Genomic DNA, 27,019 nt, shown 5'->3' with positions numbered 1-27,019 from the left:
GGCTAAACTTTTTATTCCAGCTGTGCTATTTATCTAAATTGGCATAATTATATTTTGTATATACCATAGGTTTTGCTGCTTGCCTGAATGTTTAGCAGTTTTTGACTTTATACAAAAATAGTGGGGTGGTATTCAGCTAAGTTTTACTGAGAGCAGGGCTACTGAAATTAATAAACCATACTAAGTTAAGTCGTTCAGTTTCAGCAGGTCTACTCTAAAGCCTAGTTACATCACACCCATTATTTTAAAATTATCAAACTGGATCCAGTTCAGGGTGTTGGTGCTCATAAAAGTTGTAAATGACCTTGTCCCAAGTACTTGAAGGAGTAACTTCCTCCACATGTCCCAGTGTGTAGTGTGCAGTCAGAGAAGAGGAATACATTTTTATTCATCCAGGCCTTTGGAAGTAGATGACTTTATAACTGTAATTTTAATTATTGTATATTGAATATCGCTTTATCAGATTTTGTTTCTAGCAAGCCAGCATACTATTTGGGGAGGGAGGACAGGATAAAAAACACAGGGGGGGGGGACACCTTGCTTTATAAAAGTTTTACACATTTGTATTTGAAATAAAAAAATCCTATCTCCTTTTTGCTAACTTTCAGGTGAATACAAGAAAGATGAACTCTTGGAAAGTGCCAGGTAGGAAATAATAAAAGATGTAAGCTGGATCTACTGCCCAGCCTCTTTCAAAAATACCCGAAAAATGAGACAGGCTACACATTGAAGATTTTCATATTCTGCATAACAAGGGCTATTATTATGTACCGTTATGGATTGGAAATTATTACCATGATCTTAATGTCTGGCATTCTCCATGCAATGGCAATACTTCTCCAATGCAGGCAATCCGCTCTGTGTGTGGAGGTGGGGGAGGCAGGGACAGTGCATGAATGACATTCAAGGAAGGGCCTGCACACACATACTGGCTATTCCAAAGTTTTATTTTTAATTGTAAAGCATTCAGGTAGCTGTTTGTAGTTGCTTTGCAGTATTGTGTAAGTTGAATAAAGAAGGATGCATGCCAAATGTTCAGGATCTTTAATTGCCTTTTAGGAGTGGAAATGAAGAAAAACTGATGGCTCTTCTCACACCACTAAATGTCAACTGTCATGCAAGCGATGGCCGAAAGGTATTTTTGTTTTCAAATGCCCACTTTAAAATGTAAGATTAAAAAAACCACACACCACACTTTACATTAAAATGTATTTGGTAATGTATTTGGTAACATATACTTTGGTTAATGTTTTGAATTATATTTTAATTCAGGAATGTTTACTTAAAGTAGAAATCTGATATTATGTGTGTTCCCTAGCTGTATAAACAAAAGAGCCATGGATATTCTGTCTTGGCAATATCAGTTGTTCTTTGGTTTTTAATAAAATGGTACTTTTGAAAGCCAGTCAGAAACAAATGTTACTAAGGAATCTAATATAGAGATTATGCATTGGTTTTCTTTGCCAAAAATGCCTGCTGTATCAGTAATATTACTAGTGTGCTTGGTAGCATTAATTACTTTCTATAAATTATATTTGCCTGGGGTGTGGATAGAAATCAAATCTGTTGCCCCTTTATTATGCTGTCCTCTTTAAATATATTTATGTAACTAGTTTAGCTTGAGAAAAGATTGCAGTAATTTTTGCCTTTGAACAGAGGTGGGAAATTAAGCCTCATTCTTTCTCTGGCTCACTGTGCTGTACTCAAATGTAACTTATTATGAGAAAGGCCCTCCTAAATCTATGGGTTGGATCCAGAGGTAGCATTCCATGGACGGAACAGCTCTGAATAATCAGGGAAGGCTTTGATCCAGCAGAAAATGAAGATGCTGGATTAGATGGGCCACTTATCTGATCCAGCAGACTCTTTTTATGTTTCTAAATATCCTTCTACCAGGTAGTAGAGGATGTGAGTTTTTGCTGACACTCCTCCCTTTGCAGCCCCCAGTGTCATGCTACAGATAACGTAGAATGTTTTAACTGATTTATTATTATAATTTTAATGGAAAATTTCCTTCTATTTATATAACAGATTTATTTATTTTATTTCTAGTCAACTCCATTACACTTGGCAGCTGGCTATAACCGTGTTAAGATTGTGCAGCTCCTGCTGCAGCATGGAGCAGATGTACATGCCAAGGATAAAGGGTAGGTTTTTCTTGGGAGGTTGTGGTATGATTTTGTAGATTCTGTTGAAGCATGGATTAGATTTATCTCTAAAATGGGCATGCCACAACTTGTGGCACTTTGTTCAGAGAATAGGCCATCTTAACCGGGCCTTTAGAAATTCTAAATTCAGAAGCCCTCTTGGACATTAACTTTATTTGAAAGGGTTGGGATGCCTTAGCAAGCCCCACTTTGGGGGGCATATAATCTTTGCCAGTTTATGCACCCCTTCATGAGTTGAAGCACAGTCTTCTGAAGCATGGAGGGGTGTAAAGACTGGCAAATGTGTTGCACCGGAGGAGGCAGTTCTTGCCAACTGCTTCTACTCTTACCCATGTAATTTCCAATCATGTGGGAAGGGAATGACTGATTGGCGCTTTAATCAGATGATTACATGAAGCTTTTCATGAAATAAAAAAGGGCATGTTTTAACATGGACTTGCATGAGAACTATGCAGAGTCTTTCCTCCAACATGTTGTACTCGGTCAATCCAGGGGTTTTATAACTGTTGCATTCCTTCAAATTTTGTGAGTTAATTCTGCAGTCTGTTATCTTCAATTACGGGCCGATCATCTGCAAATATTGATTTTTTACCACATCGCTGTCTCTAATGCCAACTGACTTTCTTTCTAATCAAATTTAACTTGATTGAACGTCTCCAGTTAAAAACAACAATATTATTTGTTGACTTCAGTAGGACTTAATTGCTATAAGTTGACCACCCAGTTGTTATACTTTTGAAGAGCATTGAGCCCAATGACAGAGGAACTCCCCACCCCCCACCCCCCAGCCAATGTTTGGTTTTTCATTTTGTCAGATGAATGTTTGGGCTTTCTGTTTGATACTAATAATGGACTGTGTTTGACAATATTTTATTTGTTGAAGGAGATTTTTCAGTGTTCATGTGCTAAGTTATTGGGATTTCCCCCCCACAGAGATCTTGTTCCTCTTCACAATGCTTGCTCCTATGGACATTACGAAGTAACAGAACTTCTAGTAAAGGTTAGTATCTTAATTGTGTGCAATTTTTACGGGAAGGTTATTGCAATTTTGTTTCTTTCTGTTTTGGTATTTTGAAAATTACTTCCTGTCACCTAGATTTTTCAAAATGGTCATTGAAGTATGCATATTATTTAATGTGTAACCCATTTTAGATTGCATGAGGTAAAAAAAATTATGGAAGAAAATGTTGGACTGATTGTGTTTAGGGCTTGTACGTCTGAAAATGCTAAATTTACACTTTCTGTATGGGATCAAGTAATACTACTTTTTCTTTTGATAAAAATGTCTCATGCGAGAAACATGGGATTAGGAGAGTGATTCAAGATAAAGATACTGGGCTTCTGAAATTACTGTAATTATATTGGCTGTAACAACCACTTGCCCAACGTGTTTTGAGATTGTTCCTGGAAGTATTGGTCTTGGGGGTTTTTTTGGTTGTTTTTTTTTTAAAGGAAACTGAAGTTCAAACCATTTATGGATAAAGGCATGTGTCTTGTCATGAAGCTAAGCAGTCACTGTTTGAAGGAAAGGAGTTTCCTTAAAAAAAGTTCTCAACCTTCTGTATATGAGTGTTTATGGGGTCATGTTACATGGATCATGTCTTCCCTATGACATCAGAGTTCTAGTTTAGTATTATCCAGCATAAAATCATAAGTTATCTTTCCTCTCCTAGCATGGAGCATCTGTGAATGCAATGGATCTGTGGCAGTTTACTCCTCTGCATGAAGCAGCTTCTAAGAACAGAGTGGAAGTGTGTTCTCTCTTGCTGAGCTATGGTGCTGATCCTACACTGTTAAACTGCCATAATAAAAGTACAATCGACTTGGCCCCAACACCTCAGTTAAAAGAACGATTGGCATGTGAGTATAGAGGAAATGGGATTCACTGAGAAGAACTGATGGATATGAACATATTCCCCCCCCCCCCCAGTTTCCAGTAGGGACCCACACTTTGTAGCCAGTCATGATTTGTGATACTAAAAGTTTCTAGTATCAAGACATTTAAAGGCATCTTTCCCCCCTCAAGACTAGGCATGATGACTATTCTGTGAGAAGACAAACTTTTTATCTTTTTGAAATTAGAGGAACCATTCTTAATGATTTCTGCAAATGTGTCTTAATGCAGAACAGTGTGTGTATTGTTTGAAAATAAGATGTACCTGTGATAATGACTTGAGACCTATACATCATGAAATCTTGTTTTCTCTTCTAGACGAATTCAAAGGTCACTCACTGCTACATGCTGCAAGGGAATCTGATGCAGCTCGTGTAAAAAAGCACCTTTCTCTTGAGACTGTAAATTTCAAACATCCCCAGACTCACGAAACTGCCTTGGTAATTTGTTGAATATATATTTATGTTGTGTGGTAGCTAAACTAGGCAAGTTGACATGCAGCTATTTTCCTCAGCTTTGGTGGCCATACTGTTTAACATGCATTGTTGTTTTTTAGGCATAGTTTATCCAAATCCATTTGTTGATAGTTCCTTGAATTTCATTCATCTCTAAAATACTGATTAAGGAGAAGGGAATAACTAAGGCCTGAGTAAAAGGTGTAGGACCTGTGTGGTCCTACAGCTACCCTTCCTTGTCCCCTGCCCCCCTGCATGCAGCAGTTAGTCTTAAAACCAGCCTCCCATTGGAGCCCATGGAAGGCATTTTCAAGTCTTAATTGCCACATGGGGTGGATAGGGTACAGTTGGGGAGAGCATGTTAACCTCCAGCACTATGACCCCTCCAAATGACAGTTATGCTTTTTTTCAAACTTAATTGGTGCATGGGAAGCATTTTCAAGGTAGTTCTGAAAACTGTCACTAGTGCAGCAGTTCAGCATGGAAAGAGCATCCCAGTTGACTTTAATGCAAGGCTGTTTCTAGCCTAAGTGCTGGTTGGGGGTGTGACCTTTCTGTTGTGGAGATGGCAGTGGTGGAGGCTTAACCCTTCCCAGAGGTAATCTCCATGAAAATCATTCCTCCCAGGCACTTAGGCCTGAAAAAAATATTCCCATATTTCTATGTGGTTTGGTTTGAAAGTCACATATTTTTATATGGTTTGGTTTCACCATAAGCTGATAGGCAAATGATATAATGATTTCACTTTTTAATAGCACTGTGCTGCTGCATCTCCATATCCTAAAAGAAAACAAATCTGTGAACTGCTTTTAAGAAAAGGAGCCAACATCAATGAAAAGACAAAAGAGTGAGTTTTCATTTCACTTTTTTATTCCACCCTGCTTCCAAGCATCTCAGGGCAGTCCTTCCATTAGTGGTTTGGAAATTGTCCAGTTTGTGATAAACACCATGATTGTAGATGCATACAACAGAACAAGTTAAGATTGGAAGAAAGTGAATCTAAATGCCGCCAAAGTCCTTCTGGCCATGTGAGATGAGAACTAGAGAGACAGGTGAAGCCTCTGGTTCATTCCAGCATGCAGACTTAGTTGCCTTAGAATGTGCTCACTGCATAACAAGTCAACTTCAAACCGTGGTTTATGAAACTATCTTGTTGAAACCATAGTTAACGTCAGCCATAATTCCAGGTGCAGGCAGCATGACAAACTGTAATTAACTTGAAACAGAAGCAAAAGCTTCTGAACTACTTGGTTGCATGGAAGGAGGAGAAGGCTGCAGCTTGTTCTGGTTTATGGACTTCATGGTAAACTTTAACAGGACATGCAGATGTAGCCATTGACTTGTCGAAGGCCACACAAAGATTATTTTAATGTTGCTTTTATCAATGTATAGTACCTTGCTATATTTTTATGAGAAGTGCAGTATATAAATACTTAAATAAATAATGCATAATTTGAGTTCTCCCCAGTTGCAAACTGATGCTCTAGCCATTGTATTTGCATACTAATTATCAATTATCAGTCTAAGAAAACTCAGTGGAAACTGTCATTACTTTTTTTAAATCAAGCTTCCTGACACCTCTCCATGTGGCAGCAGAAAAAGGTCATAATGATGTTGTTGAAGTAGTCATGAAACATGAAGCAAAGGTATGAGCCACTTAATTGTAATCAGGCATATTTTCATATATAATAAAGTAGAGAATTGCAAACCTGCAAATTTTGTAACTTACTCCTAATAATAACCTTCAGGCGTGTACCTTTTTGTGATTTTCCCAACTGTTACATTCTTGGCATTATATAGAGACTAAGATAAAGATTTTTGGGAATGTTTAAACTCTTGATAGACAGTCCATTTTTGCTGTAAAGATGCTTTGCAGGCAATAAAATTTGCAAACCAATATTCCACACTGTAGTTTTTTGGTTTTTGTAAGTAGAATTCCTTCAGATTGTTCTTGAAAAATGTATTCTGCACACTTTTATGTTAATGATATTTTTAACATTTTGTGATCATCTCTAGGTCAATGCTTTGGATAACCTTGGGCAGACATCTCTGCATAGAGCAGCACACTGTGGTCATCTGCAGACCTGCCGCCTGTTGTTGAGCTCTGGGTGTGATCCATCAATTGTGTCACTGCAGGGTTTCACAGCCTCTCAGATGGGAAATGAGAGTGTTCAGCAATTATTACAAGGTAATAATTTTAACACTTCTGCCTTGTCAATGTATCGGCTACTTAAGCAATCTTTAGAATTTTTTTTCTGTTGGAACTGAAAAATAATTGATGTGTATGATTTGCAGTACCAGCAAATGTTTGCTGCACTACAAGCTAAAACTAATTCTGAAACCTTCATCCCTTGCGCCCACAGATTCTTCTCCACCTGAGGAACATGCTGAAGGAACTTCAAAACAGAAAAAATGTCATGGGCAATTAATGGTGGCCTGTTTTCTTAGAATAGGTACAAATGGTTGGCCTTGCTTTTTCAGGCTAGGCTATTGCACAATGTTAAAGTGGGGGAGTGTTGTCACTCTTCTTCAAGTGACCCCCTTTTCCAATTCAGAGATGAAGAGCGTAATGACTGGTGGTTCCCTTCTTTCTTTCATCTTGCTAAAGTTATGTCTACAGTATAAGATTGTGTGTTGCAGTTCCAACTTTAGTTGGCTGTTTCATGAACCTTTGTCATTCAGCTGGTGTAATTATCTGACAGTTTGTGTATGTTAATACTGCATACTGTAATTCATTATGAAAATTACTTATGTCTCAGTAAAAAATGTCAGGTTCAGTTCCAACAGTACATGTCTAATTTTGCATTAAAAATAGTTCTGCAGTTACTTGTTGTACCTGAGTTTCTCTAACTAGTAATTGAAAGTTTTGTTGGTATGTTCAGTTAAATTGTAAATCAAGCCTTTTGTCTAGGATAGTTATATTTTTGTAGACTATGAGATCTCAAAATGGCATTCCTCTTAAGGGTTAGTATTAATGACTATTTATTATTGTCATCTGTGCTATTTGAACTTGGTTAAGTAATTTATACCCTCATTTATTTTATAGAAGGTGTCCCTTTAGGCAACTCAGAAGCAGATCGGCAATTGCTGGAAGCTGCAAAGGCAGGTGATGTGGACACAGTAAAAGTAAGTTTAGAAACGGATTGTGGCTTTTCTTTCTATCAAAAAGATGGCATATATAAGTGTTGCAGGCTAATTTGTGAAAATTATTCTCATGTCTTCAGAGATGAGAAAACGTTGAAAATTTAGATAACTATTTTAATTGCTTTGAAATACAAAATCATATAAAAGTTCTGATTTCAAGACAGTTGCTTTTGGGGGGTGGGGGTTTGGCTGAATATTTGGCTGAAGTAACGTGTGTCTCAACTGTTGTGTTCCTTAGAAGTTATGTACGGTACAAAGCGTGAATTGTCGGGATATTGAAGGCCGCCAGTCCACTCCACTCCACTTTGCAGCAGGATACAACAGAGTATCAGTGGTTGAGTATCTTCTGCAGCATGGTGCTGATGTTCATGCAAAAGACAAGGGGTAAATATTCCATTAAATAGCTCATAGTGAATGTAGGCAGTGGAGCAGAGGGCGGAAGACAATTCTCCATTCTTCTTTGTGTTAGTGCCTGACACATGTATTGGATCAAGAATGCTTTGGGTGGGGGCTATGCTTCAAAAAAATTTTTCTAGAAAAAATAGGTATCATAGGGTATCATGGCTTATCCCCCCCCCCCACTCATAATCTTTTTGTCATCTAAGTTTAGTTTCAGTATATAGATAAGGCATTATCCACCACACAAGGCTAAATGTTCCCTCAAGCATATATTAAATGTCTAGGAATTTTAGAATTCAAGTCCCCCTCTATACCTTCAGCGGCTTAACATTTGCAAAGCCTGGAACCCCAACAACTGGTCTTCTAGCTGATGTCAACTTTACAAATTACAGAATTATGATGGCTGTATGATCTTTGTGTTGACCTTAAAAATATACACTATATTAATCTTCCCCAATCTGGTGCCTATGCTGATCAGAATTGTAGTTCAAAATATATGGAGGGTACTAGGTTGGGGAAGACTGCTTTGCAACTAGAGGCTATTTGAATTAAATGTATCTAGTTGACCAAATTATTTGATTTATCTCCATATGAACACATAATTCTTCATGCACTTTTTTCTGAAATAATTTTATTTTTAATAACAGCTATACTTAACTGTATGTTTAGGTCAGTCTTTAGAAAATTGAGGTACTTTTTTAAGATACTGAAAATGTTAGCCAAAATTAAGGTACCCCGCCAAGTGATGCAAACACTGATGGATGTTTTTCCTTCATATTTTCAGAGGCCTTGTCCCTTTGCACAATGCTTGTTCTTATGGACACTATGAAGTGGCTGAACTGCTGGTTAAACATGGTGCAGTTGTCAATGTAGCTGATTTGTGGAAGTTCACTCCTTTACATGAAGCTGCTGCAAAAGGGAAATACGAGATTTGTAAGCTTCTGTTACAGGTGCGTCACATGAAAAACTGAAGCATGTTTCAGTTTCATTAGTTTGCTTATTTCCATTTAGTGGTATTAAATTTGTGTTTAAAGAAATGTTTCAAACTATCCCATGTTCTATATTAGAGCAACTACCACAAGATTCACCTTGTGTCTGTTGTATTTAGAAGCAGTCCACTGTGTTTCATTTCTGCGCCATATTGTTCCCATTCAATTCATTATTTGGGTTAAAATCTGATCTTTTAAATCTGAAGTTGTCTTTCATCCCCATGGATTATAATGGGGAATTAAGTGGATTAAGCCTGCTAAATGTTGGACAGACTTTTTGCAGGAACCTTTAAAAGTGTTTGTTTGTTTGTTTGTTTGTTTGTTTTATATACTGCACGTTCATATAAAATGCTGCAAGACTGTTTACAACTTTAAAACACAATACTACAGTGAATGTCAAACGCATTAGTAAAAGCTAGACCTATCCATGAAAATGGAAGATCCCACCACCTTGCTAACCCTCTGCTTTTCCCCAATCAGCTTGGTTTCATTTCTCAGGAAAGGGAAGGTGGGAGAATGGTTGTGCATTTAACCTTTTGTGGGGTGGGGGGAAATGAGGATGCTTGGAGGGTCCATTAGCCTCCTGAAGATGCATTGTTAATAGCAGGACCCAAGTCAGCAACATGGAACCACAACCCAAATCACCTTGGTTTGCCTCATTAATTGGGGTACGCACAGAGCTGGTGAGCATTCTTAGTATATTTGAATATTTGTTAATAGAGAAAGAAATAATCAGCTGACAATGATACAAATCTTAAATATGTTTCTACTTGAGTTATGAAAGCTAATGAATGTGTTGTTGGGTTTTTTTTCTTATCTAGCATGGGGCTGACCCCACAAAGAAAAACAGAGATGGAAACACACCATTAGACCTTGTTAAAGATGGTGACACAGATATTCAGGATCTCCTTAGAGGAGATGCAGCTTTGCTAGATGCTGCGAAAAAGGGCTGCTTGGCTCGGGTGAAGAAATTGTGCTCCCCTGATAATGTAAATTGCCGTGATACACAAGGCCGACACTCCACTCCGCTCCACTTGGCAGGTTGGTGTTACCATATTAATGCATTTGTTAAGGATCTGTCTTGGACTAGAACTTGAAAACGGGTTATTTAAAATAATTGGATTGTAGTCAGCAGTTGCAAAAGCCAAAGGCAGATCCTCAGGCTAATCTTGCTTTTTTACGTCCTTCCTCCTGCAGTCTTCTGTACCCTCAAAAATTGGGTTGAGAGATCTAACAAAAACCCCACCTGGTTTTAGGCAACCTTTCACACTCAGCTCAGTGCAGCCTACACTGTTTAGGAGGGCTTCCCTGAACCTCTGGAGAGGGGGCAGGAAAGGGGAAGAGAGATTGGATACAACCCAAAGAAATTGTCTCAATAGTAGAAAATAGCTAGAGTGATGGGTGACTGTGCAGGTCTAGTATCTCGGCCTTGTAAGCTTGCTAACAGCACCTCATGGGAATGGACACACACACACAAGGCTGAACATGGAAGGCTATGTATGTGAAGCTTGTGTTTTGCCTTTGAGTTGGGCTTCTCCATCTCAGAGTATACATATAACCGTGTTTACTCTGCAATTAAAAAAAAATAGTTCAGAACTTTATGGTTCAGGTAAGCTGGAAAAGAATTTTGTTGATACATTTATAGTAATATTTTTCAGGTGCCTTTTGATAATCCATTAAAAAAAATTATTCTCTTGCTAGCTGGTTACAACAATTTGGAGGTTGCAGAATATCTGTTACAGCATGGAGCTGATGTAAATGCACAAGATAAAGGGGGTCTAATTCCTCTACACAATGCAGCATCCTATGGGGTAAGTATATTATAAACTCTATGGGAAGAAGTGAGTGATTGATCCAGAAGATCTAAAATTTATTTGAGCACAAATCAATGTTTGTTGGTGTTTCCTTAAATACAGGATTGTGTGTTCACTCTCCCAGTATTTTGCCTGGATACAGCCCAGGGTGTATGAGAGTTTTCTAAACTTCATAATATTTGTGGGAAACAGTTCTTTTTCATAACTCAGTATTGAGTAATACACACACACACAGGTGTCCCTCATGCTGTTTCAACTCATGTGTATTTGCATGTTTAATTTCAGTGAATTCCAACTCAAGCTGTTGATTTTCAAGCCTATCTATTGAGAACTTGTAGTTAAAACTTCAGTTGTTACTGCTCTGATTGTGTGTCTCTCCCCCCCCCCCCATCTCACTCCAAAGAATATATGGGATAGAGGCATACTGCTAACAGACTAGAAGCAGTACTTCCGAAACCAGCTGCCACAGATGATTTTGGAGGGTGAGGGTCGACGTTTTTAGTTACTAGCGCAACTCTAGTGAAGAAGGGAATCTAACCAGGATAGTTTAGATTGTGAGAAACTAAAGTTTACAGGCAAGATTAAGCCATTTCTTACTTTTATTTCCTGTTCTGCTCTCTAATCCTAGAACACTTCGAAGGAATAGTTTCCAAATTAGGCTGATGGTCAGAATACCACAGAGGCAACGGTCTCTGTGGCTCTGTGAACCAAGTTATACACTTTGCTAATGCCCTGAATAAAGAAAGTGTATGAATACATTTGATTTCTTGCAGAACAAGTGTTCTTTGTACGAAAATTGAGTGTATATACTGTCATGGGCTTCCTAGATATGGAGATTACCCAGCATGATGTTCCCTAGGAAAGGCACTATCCAGATGTTGCCCATTCTAGTGACCATCATAACAGGTAATCTCCATAGCTATGTTCTACTCACAGTATTTTAAAACAGCCATGCTGTTAAGCATGCTGGTTGTTTACACACATGGGTAAAAAATTACATGTACATGGGGCTAGAGTTTAAGAGCATGGAGTATGAACTAGAAGCTGTCTGCTCAAATCTCAACTTGGTATTGAGGTCATTTGATGGCCTTGGGCAAGAAGCTGACTCTCTCTCCAGCAAGCTGTTCCCCATTTCCCCACAGTCTCCCTGTATAGAGATGGAGACAAACAGTTGAATAAGAAAGGCATTTCTAGCAATATCATATCTCATATTAGAGCTTCCAAGAAAGGGTGGCTGTTTGAACAAACCACAAAACAGGGTGGGGTGAGCTGACCTGCATGCAATAGCGGAGTACCGAGACTTGAACTGCCCTCTTTGTTTTGATGGAATGTATTTTGCAACGTTCACTTTTTTAGGAAATCCAAAGGAAAATTGCAGCAAACTTCCCTCCCCCCCAAGGGTTGCACTACATAAATGTATTTTATTTTCCAGCATGTAGATGTAGCAGCTTTACTTATAAAGTATAATGCGTGTGTAAATGCTACGGACAAATGGGCTTTCACACCTTTGCATGAAGCAGCCCAGAAAGGAAGGACACAGCTTTGTGCCTTATTGTTGGCACATGGAGCTGATCCTACTCTGAAAAACCAGGAAGGACAAACGCCTTTAGACCTAGTCACCGTAAGTGATGGGATTTTTTGAGAAGTTTGCATTAAGCTTCAGTTCCTGGCTCCTGACCCAGACATGAAATCTGAGAGATTAAAAACGTGTTGTTATTATGGTGGGCTGGAAGCTAAAAAGCAGTTCCCTAAAGTTGGGACTGAAGATGGACTCAAGCAATTTAGTTTAGGTGTGGCTTTTGGAAGTACATTTTTTCAGAGAGGAGATAAACTATGTTATTGAATTTGTGCTCATTTACAAACATATTGCTTGATGTTATTACCTAGTATTTTCTGGGCTACTTTATGTCTTCAAGTTAAACTATTGATAGCAACCTGCCATTCACAGTTTGTGGCTAAAATGTCTAGGTCCAAAACTCGCAACACAGAATTTCTTACTTAGTATAATGTTAAAGATAGCATCATTGTGCACTCTGTGGCACCCTAGGAGCTTGCAGTTTATATTTGGCCTAGGATCATAAGCATACTTTCCTGGAAGTAATCCTCTTGAACCTAAGGGGACTTCTGAGTAGGTATGTATAGGGCTGCATTGCCAGTCTTTCTACAATAGTGTTTGCCACATTAAAAAAATTGTCTTTTTACCTTTCTAATGTATGAGGTGGGGTACACTGCAAGTGAGTGATTTTTGTATAGGATTTGTCTCTAGGGTCATGCCTTTCATTGCATTGTAATTATACACAAGCAGACTCTGGATAAGAGTGATAATATATCTGGTGATACTGGTAAATAGCAGAATGTAAGAAAACCTGGCTTCTTAGGATAGCTCAAGTAAAAGGCCACTCACTGTAAATGTTACCTTGTATTCATATATGCTTGAATAAATTTCTGAATGTCTTAATGATATTCTAATTTTTCAAATTATTATTTACAGGCAGATGATGTTAGTGCATTATTGACAGCTGCCATGCCACCTTCCGCCTTGCCATCTTGTTACAAGCCTCAGGTTATAAATGTATCTCAAAACACAGCATCTTCAGCAGATTCGCTTTCTTCTGTTCCATCCAGCCCTTCTAATCTGTCTGCTGCCAGTAGCCTTGACAACTTGTCTGGTAGCTTTTCTGAACTTTCAGTTGTTAGTACAAGTAGTGCTGATGGGGCCGCTGGTTTGGAGAAGAAGGAAGGTGAGTCCTTCCCTTACTGATGAATTGGCTTTCTCAGATGGGTGGATGATTTATGAAGAATTAGGACAGCCCACACATGCATCAAAGACTGCAACATATACCAATGGTGCTACAAGTGATATTCCTATCCACACCAGTTTCATTATTGCAGACAGATAGAATCTGATGTAACTTTAGGCACAGTAGTGCTCTGCAGGGCATGTATGTGTGATTTGGATTTTAGCTAGATATATCCAAAAATGATCTTTTCTGTTTCTTAGATAGTCACATGCCAATACATTTTTTTCCAGGGCAACTTGATTAGCCGTATGGTAGAAAGATTACTTGAATGTGAGGCTTATGTGTGTTAAATTTACGAATAGTTTCTCACACAATGCCCTCATCCTCCCAGTGCCATTCCTGTAGTTATTTCTGAAATAATTTTTTGTACTTCCACTTTGTTGGATTTATGTACAGGTTTGAGAAGATTTCCCTAAGAATAAATCGAGCAAAATATGTTTTAATTTGATTGTATAGAATATAAGGTCAGCAAGTACTTTGATTTTATACTTAAAACATGCATTGTCTTCATTCACGGGTCAATCATAGTTAATGGTTTACTGGGATTGGGTCATTTTGCCCACTTTGCTACAGTCCCCAGCTTAATTGTGTTAAACGAAAATTCTAGTTTGGATGTGTTTCACTACAGACAAACTATGATTTGTGCCCAAAGTTTGTTCTTGACTTGCTGATCATAATTTTAATATTAACACTAAGCCACAGATTGTGGGTTTGTTTCTCTTGTGGGAAGGAGCACAGCAGGCAAAATCAGCATGCTTACTGCAGACTAGTGGCTGTGGTTTACCACGAACTTGTAAAGTGTGCCACAGCATGTCCCAAGTGTTGTTGGACCTGTATCCAGAAGATTGTTTCTAATTTATACTCTTGTGAACCTGCAGAAAAGGTAAAATACACTTAGCCCTTTAATATGCAACTAATGTCTGCTTTTCTTATACAGTTTCAGGTGTTGATTTTAGCATAAATCAATTTGTGAGAAATCTTGGACTTGAACATCTAATTGACGTATTTGAGAGAGAGCAGGTGCGTAGCTTTATTGTTAGGAAAACAAGTTGCAAGATGTAGATGTAAAATGAGAAATTTTAAATTGCGGTTGTGTGTGCGTGCGCGCATAATAGCTTCAGTTCTTAGCAACTTGAAGTTTTCCATGCTAAAGATCTGTGCCGTAATCTGAGTTTAATGTGAAACTGCATTTATGTTACTTTTCTTTGCAGATAACATTAGATGTACTGGTCGAAATGGGGCACAAAGAATTAAAGGAAATTGGTATTAACGCTTACGGGCACAGACACAAAATAATTAAGGGAGTTGAAAGACTAATCTCAGGACAACAAGGTATGATGCAGATGAAATTTTCAGGGTTGTGTTGCAAGTTGTGGAGGAAAAGAGGAAGGGAACATATTGATGTGGAGATGTGGGCTTAATACCACTCAGTGTCACCCTAAGTTTTTTGGGGGGGGGGTTAGAGCATGTGTGTGATATGCAAGCTCATTTTTCTATAGTATTGGAACCAGGAAACCTTGCAAGCAAAAATTATTATGTATTATATGAATTCTGTGGCTTGAATCCAATAGTTCCATTAGCGCAAGGACTTCTTACTTGCACAACAGAAGTTGCACAGACTCCCCAAAAACCTGTTCCAGACTGTTGGGGGAAAAACCCAGGACAGATTCAGGCGCAAATTGAGGGAAGAGAGAGGGGAAAGTTTAAATTGTGCAACCAGAAGTCCTTGCACTAAGAACAGCTTTGTTAGATACAACTCTTAAGTTCTAAAACTACAACCTTATCTATTATATATTTTTAATTGAGCTGTATGTGTCTAAATATTACCTGTTGCATTTTCTCATAGGTCTTAACCCCTACCTAGCTTTGAATACTTCAGGTAGTGGAACAATCCTCATAGACCTATCCCCTGATGATAAAGAGTTTCAGTCAGTGGAAGAAGAGGTATATCTTTCAATTCATATTCCATATAAAAAAACCTCACTGTTGTGTAATCAGATGTAATAAACTTAATTCATTTTTCAGCCTTTTCCCCCAGCCTTGGCTGATTCAGTGTTAAACACATGGTGCTCATCCTCATGTTATGTCTTTTAATTTTGTTATTAATCATTGTCCCCAACTGAGGAGATAGTATCACTTGAGATAAGATAGGCCAAGCAATTCTTGTGACTTTTCCAAATACCCTGAACTAACATAGTGCTGACATGTATTTGCTGTGGTTGGGCTCAAAGGGGGGCATAATACCCGCTTTAAATCAGGACATGTGAAGATGGGATTAGATGTTCAGTGTAGTGAGCCAGAACACACAAGTGGCTCTGCAAATTCTATATAGCCAGTTTTAAAGCAGCCTGCCATTTGAATTCTGCTTATGTTTGTGGAAATAATTATAAAATTCTTTGTGGGAGCATAGCTCAGTTGCAGTTGCCTTGCATTCAAAGACACCGAGCAATTTTTTATTCAGCACAATGGAATCTAATAAAAGTTATGGTTAGAGAGTCTTTGTTTATTCCACTTCAGATGCAGAGCACTGTTCGAGAGCACAGAGATGGTGGACATGCTGGCGGGGTTTTCAACAGATACAACATCCTAAAGGTAACTAATTGGTGTGTCTGTCACCAAGAAGTCATTGTTTGTGCTATCAGTTCTTGCCCTTGAATTAATTGTGCAGTCTGGAAAGTAGAAATATATACTGTGCCAAGGAAACAAAAACTGGATTTGTAATGAATTAGAAACAAATGTGCAACTTTCAGTTTATTGACAATGCTGTCAGTAGGCTGTTAAAGAAATAGAAACACTTCAGTGGGAAGAAAACTAAGGTGAGTTGTGGCATTAATAAATGTTATTATGGCCTAAGATGTCATGGTCTAGAGGCCATGGGTGATTTCCAGTGACATACTTACGTTAGCCCAAGGACTTCTGGGTGTGAATGAAACTTCTCTTCCCTCTCCACACACATCCCTAAATCTGTTCTTGGGGATTCCTTACACTAATGGAACTGCTTTTCTGGATACAGTCCTGTTTCATCAAATGCATAAAGTGTAATCCTGAAATGCATTTGTTGCATACACACACATACGCATATGCAGACACACATGGGGGTCGTAAGGAAGTGTGGTTAGAGAAAAATTCAATACAAAAAGTACAGATAGTGACAGTTCAGTTAGAATACGTGCAAGAGGAGCACAATGATATTGTACAACAATATGATAGATGATAAAGCTAGCATCTTGACGTTATTAACTAGCATTTATAGTGAGATGAGGAAAGAAATAATTCTCTGTATTCAGGGTAAAATCAAGAAAGTTGAATTTCTTAATTGTAATTCCTTTTCCTAAGCAGATTTGTGGAAGTTGCTTATACTTCAGACAACTGAAGAAAACTTAATTGTGAATTCTGGGTTTTCTGCCCTTTTAGATACAGAAAGTATGTAACAAAAAGCTCTGGGAAAGATACACTCACAGGAGGAAAGAAGTTTCTGAAGAGAATCATAATCATGCTAATGAAAGGATGTTGTTCCATGGTATTTCAAATTATTTTTTTCTCATGTCCAGTCATTACTATTGATAATGTTCTGATTTTTTTTAATTCTGAAATTTGAAATGATCTGCAGTTCAACTCCAAATAATGTTTAGCATTAAAGTCTTCTAAAACTCATAAATATTATTGACCAGTAGCTACCATGTAGTTTCATATTGTTAATATTTTACTGGTATTTGTACAATACTGTTAGCATTAAGTGCCTGGAAAAGAGAAGAACCAAAAAACCTCTAAAAATGGCATTGTGTGCTTAAATCTCTTCTCAAATCTGGGATTATATTATACAGAACAATTTGTATTGATTTTTTTCATTGAGATTTCCATTACAATTGAGCATTAAAAGCCTAAAAAGCTGAGTGAACATAAGAATATTGGTTTTTAATGCTCAGCTGTTTTAGCCTTTTCATTCTGCTCTTTTTAGTTGTCTTTGTTTGCCACTATTTAATAATTGTGCGTTTATTATATATACCCACACACCCCAAATATTCTCCCTCAGTATGATAACACAGAAAGCAATAAGGAGAGGCAGGTGGGATATATAGTTTTCCAGCAAGTGTAATTGTGAAAGGCCCGTTATTGTGAGCAAAGAGACTGGGCAAAAGTACTTTATCCCCAAAAGATGGTTGTCACAATGAGCATGCCAGTCATCAACTATGCCAGGCACCTGTCTATCCTGTTAATTTACAGTTGCAGCCTGAATCAGTGCATCCTAGATCTGCTTTGTGAGTCTCAAGGGTCATTTCTCCTGACTGCAGCATCCCTACCTGAAACAGGATTTTTGGTTGCCAGTCATGCCTCCTTTAGTGTCAAACCATCCCCAGATAGCACAGTGGTGATGTGTTTGCAGGCCTAAAGCAAACATCTCCTGTGATATTAAGGCAACACTATTAATGGGATTTATGGACTAGGCTTGGTGCCAAAATTTGTGCAAGCAACAACAAGGCACTCCTGATTTTGTATCCCCACCCCCCTTTTTTTGCTTCCCCCTCCCCCTAATGTATTCAGTTGGACAGTGCTTCTGATTTTGTTGTAATAAAACTGTCCCTGCAGTATTTCCCTGGATAGTGATGAGTATTATTTACAAGATGGAAGAATATTCAGTGCTAAGAGCATATATACAATGGTACCTCTGGTTGCGAACGGGATCCGTTCCGGAGGCCTGTTCACAACATGAAAAGAACACAGCCTGCAGCGGCGTGTCTGCGGGTTGATATTCACCGCTTCTGTGCATGCACTGACGTCATTTTGTGCTTCTGCGCACGCGCAAGTGGCAAAACGCGGAACTAACCCTTTCCAGTACTTCCGGGTTGCCGCGGGACGTAACCTGAAAGAACGTAACATGAAGCAAATGTAACATGAGGTATGACTGTAATAAAGACTAACACTTTTTATTATAATGTACTCACAGGCTCCCCTTTTGTGAATGCAATTATTCATAAAGGTTTTGACGAGAGGCATGCATACATAGGCGGAATGTTTGGAGCAGGAATTTATTTTGCTGAAAATTCCTCCAAAAGCAACCAGTATGTGTATGGTATTGGTGGTGGCACTGGTTGCCCAATTCACAAAGACAGATCTTGTTACGTCTGCCATAGGTAAGTTGCAGTAAAGTTGTTTGACCTGGTTTGTAATCTTTGTGATTACGTTCTTGTAGCCCACTCTGGAACCTTGTGCTGAAGGGCGGGCAATAAAATAAACAACCTAACAGAACTATATGTATTGTACTAAAATTTGTAGAAGACTCATCATTGCTTATTTATAGAATATATATGTTACTTTTCTGACACATCTCTCAGGAGAGAGGATACAGAGTTACAGTGGGTCTGAGAAGGGAGGATTAGTCCTGTTGTTTGAGTTGCTTTTGCCTGTGCAGACTCAGGATCCAATCCATCATTCACATCTATAAAATCAAGGTAGAAGGTTTCTGTCTTGTTTGTCCCTAGTGTCTCTATCAGCACAGCTATCAACCCAAAAAATGGGTGCATATTATGTTACTTGCAACCAAGTAATGTTTGCCAGATGAGGAAAAAGTAGTATTGACTATTAAAACCTTGTATGTCTGCTTCCGCATAAGAACATTAATTTCTCTACATTGGATAGGTGATCTTTTAATTATCCAATTTTGGTCAGAATCTGTAAAAGTTAAAATTAGTTTAAGTTCACTGGAAAAATAGACTTAAAATATGCCTGGTTCAGTGTTGGATTGTCAGGGAGAAAGTGGCCTGCTACCTGTGTGGGGTAAGGGTAAAGATACCGACTTTTCTCACACCTGTCCAAATTGTAGCTGGAATATCATGTCTGAATTTTTAGCCACCCATTTATGGTTTTATGGATTGTAGTTAGCCCTTAAATTGTGAGCTTTATATTAGCAAGCATTCCCTTTTTACGTTTTATCTGTGTTGGAGTCCTGGCCAGATCGTTAGCAGTTTGTTGCCTTTTCATTCATGAGACTCTTAATCTCAGGTTTGTGGGTTCAAGACACACGTTGGGCAAAAATATTCCTTCATCACAGGAGGTTGGACTAGGATACCCTTATGGTCCCTTTCAACTCTACAATTCTATGAAAAGCTAAGGCAATATCCTTTAAGCTACATAGTGTTTTTAATCATGTGCTTTAACACATTTTTGTTATGTGATAAGAATTTCTGAGAGAACAGTGTGGAGAACAAAAATAGGTGTCTTGGTGTTCTTGGATCAAACTCAATATTAAGAGGATATGGATAATATTCAAGTAAAAGTAATGCTTTTTGTAAACCTTATTTGCATATTAAGAAATGGTATTGCTTGTTTATTTTTGCCTTTGCACAATAAATAAGGGTTTGTTTTCTTTAATATAGGCAGTTGCTGTTTTGTCGTGTTACATTGGGCAAGTCTTTTCTACAGTTCAGTGCAATGAAAATGGCTCATTCTCCTCCAGGACACCATTCAGTTACTGGGCGGCCTAGTGTAAATGGACTAGCTTTAGCAGAATATGTCATTTACAGAGGAGAGCAGGTAGTGTATTTTAGATTTCACTTTCTAAACACCCTTTTCCTTAAATTTGAAGGTTGGTATTCATAGGCATCTTGGATTTTTATATCTTGCCTTCCAGTTTGTTTAATAAGAGAAATAGCTTTTTACAACAAAATCCTGCACATGTCTACTCCGCAGTGGGTTCCATTGATTTCAGTGGGGTTAACTCCCAAGTAAGCCCGTAGATTGCAGCCTGAAGCCGTGAGAGTTCTTCACTTGCTCAGAAGTGCATGGTACTTTTAGCTATTTTGTCCTTACTATAAGCAGTTATTTTTCATCACATGCATTATTCACATAACATGTTTACAGATGACAGAGAATAATAAACATAATTTCATATTTCAGGCCTATCCAGAATATTTGATTACGTACCAGATTATGAAACCTGAAACTGCCACAGAAGCTTGAAACCCCAGATGTTTTGCAGAGATCAAAATGAAGAGTACACTGAATTGCTGAAAAAATGTATCCTACCCCCACAGCATTGTGGTAGAAAATGTGAATAAAATCTAACATTTTGACTTAGTAAAGCTTTAATAAATATATAGTAAGTTTTCTAAAATTTCAGAAACTTCCTTTTTTCAGCACTTTAACAGATCTCATTCCAGGTGATACTGGGTTTGTCTGTACTAAATTATAAAACATTAACTTGAACTTTGTTTTCTATATGCTGTTACAGTGAAATCTTAACAAATTGTATTGCTATATAGGAACTCATTTTACTAATACTGTGTTCTTTAAAATACTACATTTACACTGAGTAAAATTGTATTTGTAAAACCTGTAAATAAGAGCTTTTCTACTAGCCTGGTATTTATTTACATTGGTTTTGTAATATAAAGTGTTTCACAGCCACAACATATGCAAATATTCCCCCACCCAAATGTTGCATTACTCATCTGCATTTCACTATCCATGAGATTTGGGAACCCCATGTAATTTGCCAATCAAATAGAAACATACACATGATTTTAGCTAAGTAAGCAGAGTTTAGTGGAGGAAATGCCCCAGCAGTCATTAAGTCATATGCATTCCTGAGAAACAGAACATTCCAATTCCTCAACAGATCCTCCACAGGGTGTCTATTGGAGGAGGTAAATAAACTTTATACACATGGTGCAGTTAAACCTTTGGGCACCCATTTCATTCCAAGGCAATATATTTTGTAATGAGCCAGTCTATATCTATACCTCCAGCAGTACAAAGCTAAGCGTAGAGATGCAATGAGATCAAATTTATTTTTGCATGTAGGACTCCGTGAGTGAAGTCTGCTGTCTACAGTTTAGCTAACCAACTTCCTGTAAGACATGTTCTGCTCATCGTAGACGGTAGCTGGGTTTCCCTATGAAAGTCACTGGAGACAAAAAGGCACACCTCCTCAAGGCACTGTCAACTTTTTTCACACCCTCTCCTAACATCTGTTTTCCTTATTTCAGTTCCATCTAGGATTACCCATTTGTTTCAGAGTCTCTTACGTAAATGTAAATAATCCCACGTTTCATTTGTCCACTTCTTTAATTAAGCATTTCAATGGGAGTTCTTCAACATTGTGACCCATAATGTAATTTAATTGTGGATCATTATCACATTAGGGTTTAAGAGAGATTGCCAAGACTGCTTGGGCTGTCTGATTCATATGGGGACTTGAGACTTGAGTCCTAAACAATTGCATTGCACATGAAGTCAGTGCATGGATAGTTATAAAATCATGTGGGAAATATAGTAAATATCACTTTTATGTGATTGCTCCTGCAAGCAATACAAAAATATAAAGGGGTCTTGATTTGTATGGTACTATATCACTGCATGTTTTCCACTCGCTAGCTTAATTAAATGCTGGATCGAGTGTTCATGCAAAATCTGCTAACTATCATTTAAGCACTGAGATAATTCATTTCATTGCTGAAAATACTTCATTCTTTGTGAATGATTATTTAATGTGATGTAAATTATTGTGGTATGGGTAGCATTTTAAATGGTACCACAAGATTGGTTAGAATGGTTTTTTGTTTTTAATTTTGCATGACATACCTTGCTTTTTCTGAAGTAATGGTTTTGCTTGTGTTGACTTGAGGTGAAATTCCAGCCTCCTGTGCAATTAGTGCTTTACTCATCTTGAAGTGTCTTACCTGTATTGTACGACATTCCATTCCATTCAGCCCCAAATAAACTTCATTCACAAACTTTTTGGTATGGTTGCATCATTACAATTAAGTGTGGCAAAAAGGGCAGCGACCCACCAACAGCAGACATTCCCCTCCCCCCCAAACTCTGGAGTTAAGTTCACTTGCAAATTATAATTACTCACTCCCTGTTATCTTGCTTGAAGGCTGCATTGCTGTGGCCTGGCCCTACTCCCCATATTTCTGCAGAAGAAGAGGGGAAACCAAATTAATTCTGACAGGACTGTCAGGAGCAAATGTACTTGTTTTGGAAGTCCTTGTTCTTCAAGTAGCAGGATTCCCTGTAGAGAATGAGATTTAAAGTGACATCCCCCTAAAGTTGGCTATACAAAGGAATAATCATGTTTCCCCAATCTTTGAGTTGCTCTTTGGACCACAAAGGCAGCTATGTAGGATAGGCACAGTCACACAAAAGGACATTCTATTCAGAAGTTACTCATTTTAGCCAAACGACACTAAATCTTGTGATTATTGTAATTAACCCCCTTCACGCTTCCATATCCTTGATGGTGTGGGTGAGCTTGCTTGGCTCTCTGTGCTCACCTATGTAAAGTAGCCTCAGACACTTAGGGAAGTTTTACATTAGTTCAGCTATAACATCATCCCAACGTTCTAATAAGTGGTTAGCATTGTTGCAGTGCTGCCACACTCCCTGTACTTTTGCTTGACAATTCTCTCAAAAAGTGATTTGTAATAGTGCTTGCACAGTAGCTGCTTTCATAGCATTCCTGGAAACACTTGGTTCTGGATAATTTCACTTCTTCAGAAAGCTGACACGCACATAGGAGAAATGTAATTGTTACAGATATTTTACGCCCAGCACTTCCTAAAAGTACAGCTTTTTGTGTTTTCTATTTTTGCACTAGGGGGCACTAGATCCGAACATTCAAATGTGTCGGGGATTGACTCCTGATAAGAGTTGTCTTAGGTCTGTAGTCACTGGAGGAACTACAGAAAGCAGAATTATGTCCTTTTATTTTTACTGTACTCCTTTAATAGATAAAATAGGAAGGAGTCAGCATTTCTCCTAATTCTCCAGTAAAAAGAAAGAAAACCTCCCACTTTACAGTGTTCTGCCCAAGCAGCAGAACTGAGATACATAACAAGATTTTTAAACGCTAAAGATTTTTTAAAATTAGTAACAGTAAAATTATTGTAGATTAAAAACCCATCTTTTATAAAATAACTTAGTGGGCTGCCCATATGGGACTCAACTACATTAAATACAAGGAGACTAACTTCTGAATAGACCACTGTACAGTGGTACCTCAGGTTAAGTACTTAATTCGTTCTGGAGGTCTGTTCTTAACCTGAAACTGTTCTTAACCTGAAGCACCACTTTAGCTAATGGGGCCTTCTGCTGCTGCCATACTGCCAGAGCACGATTTCTGTTCTCATCCTGAAGCAAAGTTCTTAACCTGAGCTACTATTTCTGGGTTAGCGGAGTCTGTAACCTGAAGTGTATGTAACCTGAAGCGTATGTAACCCGAGGTACCACTGTATAAGTTAACTACACACTGGATTCTTAATGACTAACTGGAACTCTGCTACTTATCAGACAAAAGAGGAAAGATGCATCTTGTTTGGGAGAACAGAAGGGGCAAGGTATCTAGAACAGCCATCTTTACCGGAAATGGTCAGTTAGGCTTTGGGTACTCATGTTTTCCAAGTAACGTGGGAGCTGCAGCAAGGCTGATCTTCCCCGTGTCAACAGGGTGAGACCTTGATGTGACTTCCCTGCTCCCAGTCACAGTTTCACCTGATCTGCTCTTGCATTTGCACAGAGCATCTCATGCTAACCCCACGGCCAGTGTTGGATTTATGTATAAGCTAAACAAGCTATAGCTTAGGGCCACACTCTGTTGGGGGCCCCAAAAAAAATTAAAGGAAAAAAACCTGGATGTACATTTCCAAAATCTAAGATAAACAAATAAAACCTACATATAGCAACAGTGTTTTGTGTTGTGTAGGCTCCTATGATGTAAGTACAGTGGTACCTCAGGTTACATACGCTTCAGGTTACAGACTCCGCTAACCCAGAAATAGTGCTTCAGGTTAAGAACTTTGCTTCAGGATAAGAACAGAAATCGTGCTCTGGTGGCGCGGTGGCAGCGGGAGGCCCCATTAACTAAAGTGGTGCTTCAGGTTAAGAACAGTTTCAGGTTAAGAACGGACCTCCGGAACGAATTAAATTCTTAACCCGAGGTACCACTGTAATGGGACCTACCTGCTAGCCTGCTCCCTAAAATATCACTGGTTTGCTCATTTCTATATATAGGGTGTCTACATCCTGCATGGAGTGGTTGCATGGCAACATGTGCAAATGGCTTTAGATACCTATTAGGTCCATAAATTACAATATAGCATATATTCAACACAAAAAAACAGCGACAATGTGTTGTTGACAAAGGACAGCTGGACATATATATGGCCCCATTACCTTCAGTAGCTTAGGGCCTCGTCAAACCTAATTCCAGCCCTGCCCGTGGCACCAGAAAGAGCAGTGCTGCTGTAGTTCCCATGCTATCACGTGACACAATGGCCCAGCTTTAACATCCATAGTATTTTGAGGTAAGTTCACCATTCAGTTTCATCTATCCTGCTACTCTTCTTGGCCTCTTCTTTTTGGAACCCTCTTCCAGAAAAGCTCAGGTGGGGCTGTCACTTTCTTCCATAAATCCCTTCGTCAAAACCCACTTTCCCTATGAAGCTAACCCAAAAGATGTTGCTACCTGAGGTAAAAAAGAAGATGGCGCCTCCCCACTTCTAACTACAAAAGCCAACCAGACTGGTCGTTGAAATTTGTTTCAAACGTGCTGCCTGAGGTAGTGGCCTCTCACTGCCTAATGGTAGAGCTGGTTCTGACACCTGCACTCTTATCCCCGCTTGAAACAAAGTATAATAATGTATGTTTAGGGAAGTTTTTAATGTTTTGTTGAAAGCCGCCCAGAGTGGCCGGGGAAACCCAGCCAGATGGGCGATTTAGAAATAATAAATTATGGTGATGTTTGCATTCATTAATATACATCCCCAATCAGAATAAATGGGTGTGGTGTTTCATATTTTTATTTTTTAAAATATCTCGAATAGTCTTTAAATGTTTTGTATACGAAACTGCTTTTAATTGCTTTATGGCTGTAACTTGTGTCATTTGTTTTATAATTGCGTGTTTTATTGTTATAACCTTATGGTAGCTGCCTCATTGTAAAGGGCAAATAAAATTTGATTATGATATGACAGAACAAATAACGCTTATCGCCGTTCAAGCAGAATAAGCACCCCATCATGACATGTAGGATAATGTGAAATTAGCCTGTTCTTCCAGAGGTCTGCTATATACCTCATAGACTCATTTAACAGCAAGTTAATTTCAGAAAAAACATGGCTGCTCTTTGTCACCTGTTTGCTTTAAAAACAGTTAATGCTGGTGCGAAACACTTGCATTTGCAACCTTAGAAAACCAAGTAGCTTTCAATTTAACAGTTAACATGAACTTTTGAAAACTCGGGTCTTTTAACTGCATGTAAGTTTTCCACCCACAGGTATATATACCAAAGGTCAAAGTATTCTTGTCAGAAAAACCCAACAACTCTGGCAGCAAAACGAGAAGCCCGTAGCTCAGGATGCCAAAGCCAGCACAAGAGAGACCACCAGTTCTGACAATCTGTCATTCACGTTTCCCACTGTTTGGCTCTATTGAGGCAAAATGTGAGAAGCTGCTCCCAAGTCCTCCCCACACAAAGCTCTTTATGAGTCTTTACTGAGGCGTGATACAGGCAGCTACGCTGAAGTTGCCAGCCTGAAAGCAGCCCCCTCCTCCTGGCATTTGGCAGGCTGGCTTTGGGAGGAGGATAGATTTATGAGTTGTAAAAGATGGGCAAATTAAAGTCCTGGGCATTCTTGATGGGATTAGACTTTCTAGGGCACGGCATATATTTGCATATGGCTCTGACTTAGCACATTAGCATTGTCTTCCTGGCTCATTTTAATACGCTTCCCAGCCTCACTTCCCTGCCTCTTCACCCATTCGCCCACTCCCTCCTCACAGCAGCTCCTCTCACATCCTTTTGTTGCCTACCAAGATAGTAAATAACGGAGAGGCCACCTTCGAGTTCCAGTCAGGAGCGTGGGGGGTTTTTTTGACCCTGCCGATCTTCGCTTAACTGCTGAATTAAAAATGAAGAAGCCCTACATTTTCACAGAAGTATTCCAGTTTCAAAGCCCCATTTCATGTTACCACATGCTTGTTAACAGAGGGTCCATAATGCTCCTCCTACATACATGATTGATTGTCATTGCTGTTGCAAGGGCCTGAGAGACTAGTCAGTGCTATGAAGTGAGCCGCTCTGAACACCCAGGGAAAGTGCTGTACAAATGGTAAATAATATTATAAAACCTTGCTTTAAAAAATAAATAAATCCCCAGGCCCACTTCTAATAAAAAACACCGTGTTTTCTTCTGGGTCATACCAAGTTTGTGTCTCTTTCAATTTCCCCTCTGATATAATTAATTTGAACCTCCGCCCAGGCCCCCCAGTAACTCTTTTCACTGATGGCACTGAATACTGGAATGTATCAACCAGGAGATGAGGAACCTGTGTGTCTTATGTTGTTGGACTACAAC

General features: G+C 38.7%; 1 protein-coding gene and 1 long non-coding RNA gene across 10 annotated transcripts in view; one reads left to right on the top strand and one right to left on the bottom strand.

Annotated features, from left to right (window-relative positions):
• TNKS2 (tankyrase 2) overlaps window positions 1-22,396 on the top strand; it is a 27,862-nt gene extending 5,466 nt beyond the window's left edge. Inside the window, exons 4-28 of one of the 7 annotated variants that reach the window (XM_083443660.1) lie at window positions 609-645; window positions 1,060-1,135; window positions 2,053-2,147; window positions 3,102-3,168; window positions 3,842-4,028; window positions 4,381-4,502; window positions 5,273-5,364; window positions 6,085-6,163; window positions 6,534-6,705; window positions 6,881-6,970; window positions 7,564-7,643; window positions 7,900-8,045; window positions 8,845-9,010; window positions 9,871-10,090; window positions 10,751-10,860; window positions 12,296-12,484; window positions 13,355-13,604; window positions 14,602-14,684; window positions 14,876-14,996; window positions 15,511-15,608; window positions 16,182-16,256; window positions 17,079-17,184; window positions 18,610-18,796; window positions 20,039-20,195; window positions 20,559-22,396. In XM_083443660.1, coding sequence (XP_083299786.1) covers window positions 609-645; window positions 1,060-1,135; window positions 2,053-2,147; window positions 3,102-3,168; window positions 3,842-4,028; window positions 4,381-4,502; window positions 5,273-5,364; window positions 6,085-6,163; window positions 6,534-6,705; window positions 6,881-6,970; window positions 7,564-7,643; window positions 7,900-8,045; window positions 8,845-9,010; window positions 9,871-10,090; window positions 10,751-10,860; window positions 12,296-12,484; window positions 13,355-13,604; window positions 14,602-14,684; window positions 14,876-14,996; window positions 15,511-15,608; window positions 16,182-16,256; window positions 17,079-17,184; window positions 18,610-18,796; window positions 20,039-20,195; window positions 20,559-20,621 — 3,068 coding nt within the window. In that variant the 3' untranslated portion in view covers window positions 20,622-22,396. The remainder of the gene's footprint in view (window positions 1-608; window positions 646-1,059; window positions 1,136-2,052; window positions 2,148-3,101; window positions 3,169-3,841; window positions 4,029-4,380; window positions 4,503-5,272; window positions 5,365-6,084; window positions 6,164-6,533; window positions 6,706-6,880; window positions 6,971-7,563; window positions 7,644-7,899; window positions 8,046-8,844; window positions 9,011-9,870; window positions 10,091-10,750; window positions 10,861-12,295; window positions 12,485-13,354; window positions 13,605-14,601; window positions 14,685-14,875; window positions 14,997-15,510; window positions 15,609-16,181; window positions 16,257-17,078; window positions 17,185-18,609; window positions 18,797-20,038; window positions 20,196-20,558) is intronic. The other 6 variants (XM_083443661.1, XM_083443662.1, XM_083443663.1 and 3 more) reach the window with 6 other exon arrangements.
• LOC310679051 lies at window positions 18,429-27,019 on the bottom strand. 3 transcript variants are annotated; one of them, XR_014512097.1, is made up of 3 exons: window positions 26,866-27,019; window positions 22,522-22,579; window positions 18,429-18,525 (listed from the first exon to the last, which is right to left on the bottom strand). It is a non-coding gene; the product is annotated as an uncharacterized lncRNA (long non-coding RNA). The 3 variants fall into 3 exon arrangements; XR_014512098.1 differs by lacking the exon at window positions 26,866-27,019 and adding an exon at window positions 25,949-26,025; XR_014512099.1 differs by lacking the exon at window positions 26,866-27,019 and adding an exon at window positions 24,837-24,972.

This window comes from Podarcis tiliguerta (genome assembly GCF_965153285.1).
Source record: "Podarcis tiliguerta genome assembly, chromosome: 5".
NCBI classification, from domain to species: domain Eukaryota; kingdom Metazoa; phylum Chordata; class Lepidosauria; order Squamata; family Lacertidae; genus Podarcis; species Podarcis tiliguerta.
The sequence above is the reverse complement of the archived record's forward strand: the minus strand, read 5'-3'. Positions and strand labels throughout refer to the sequence as shown.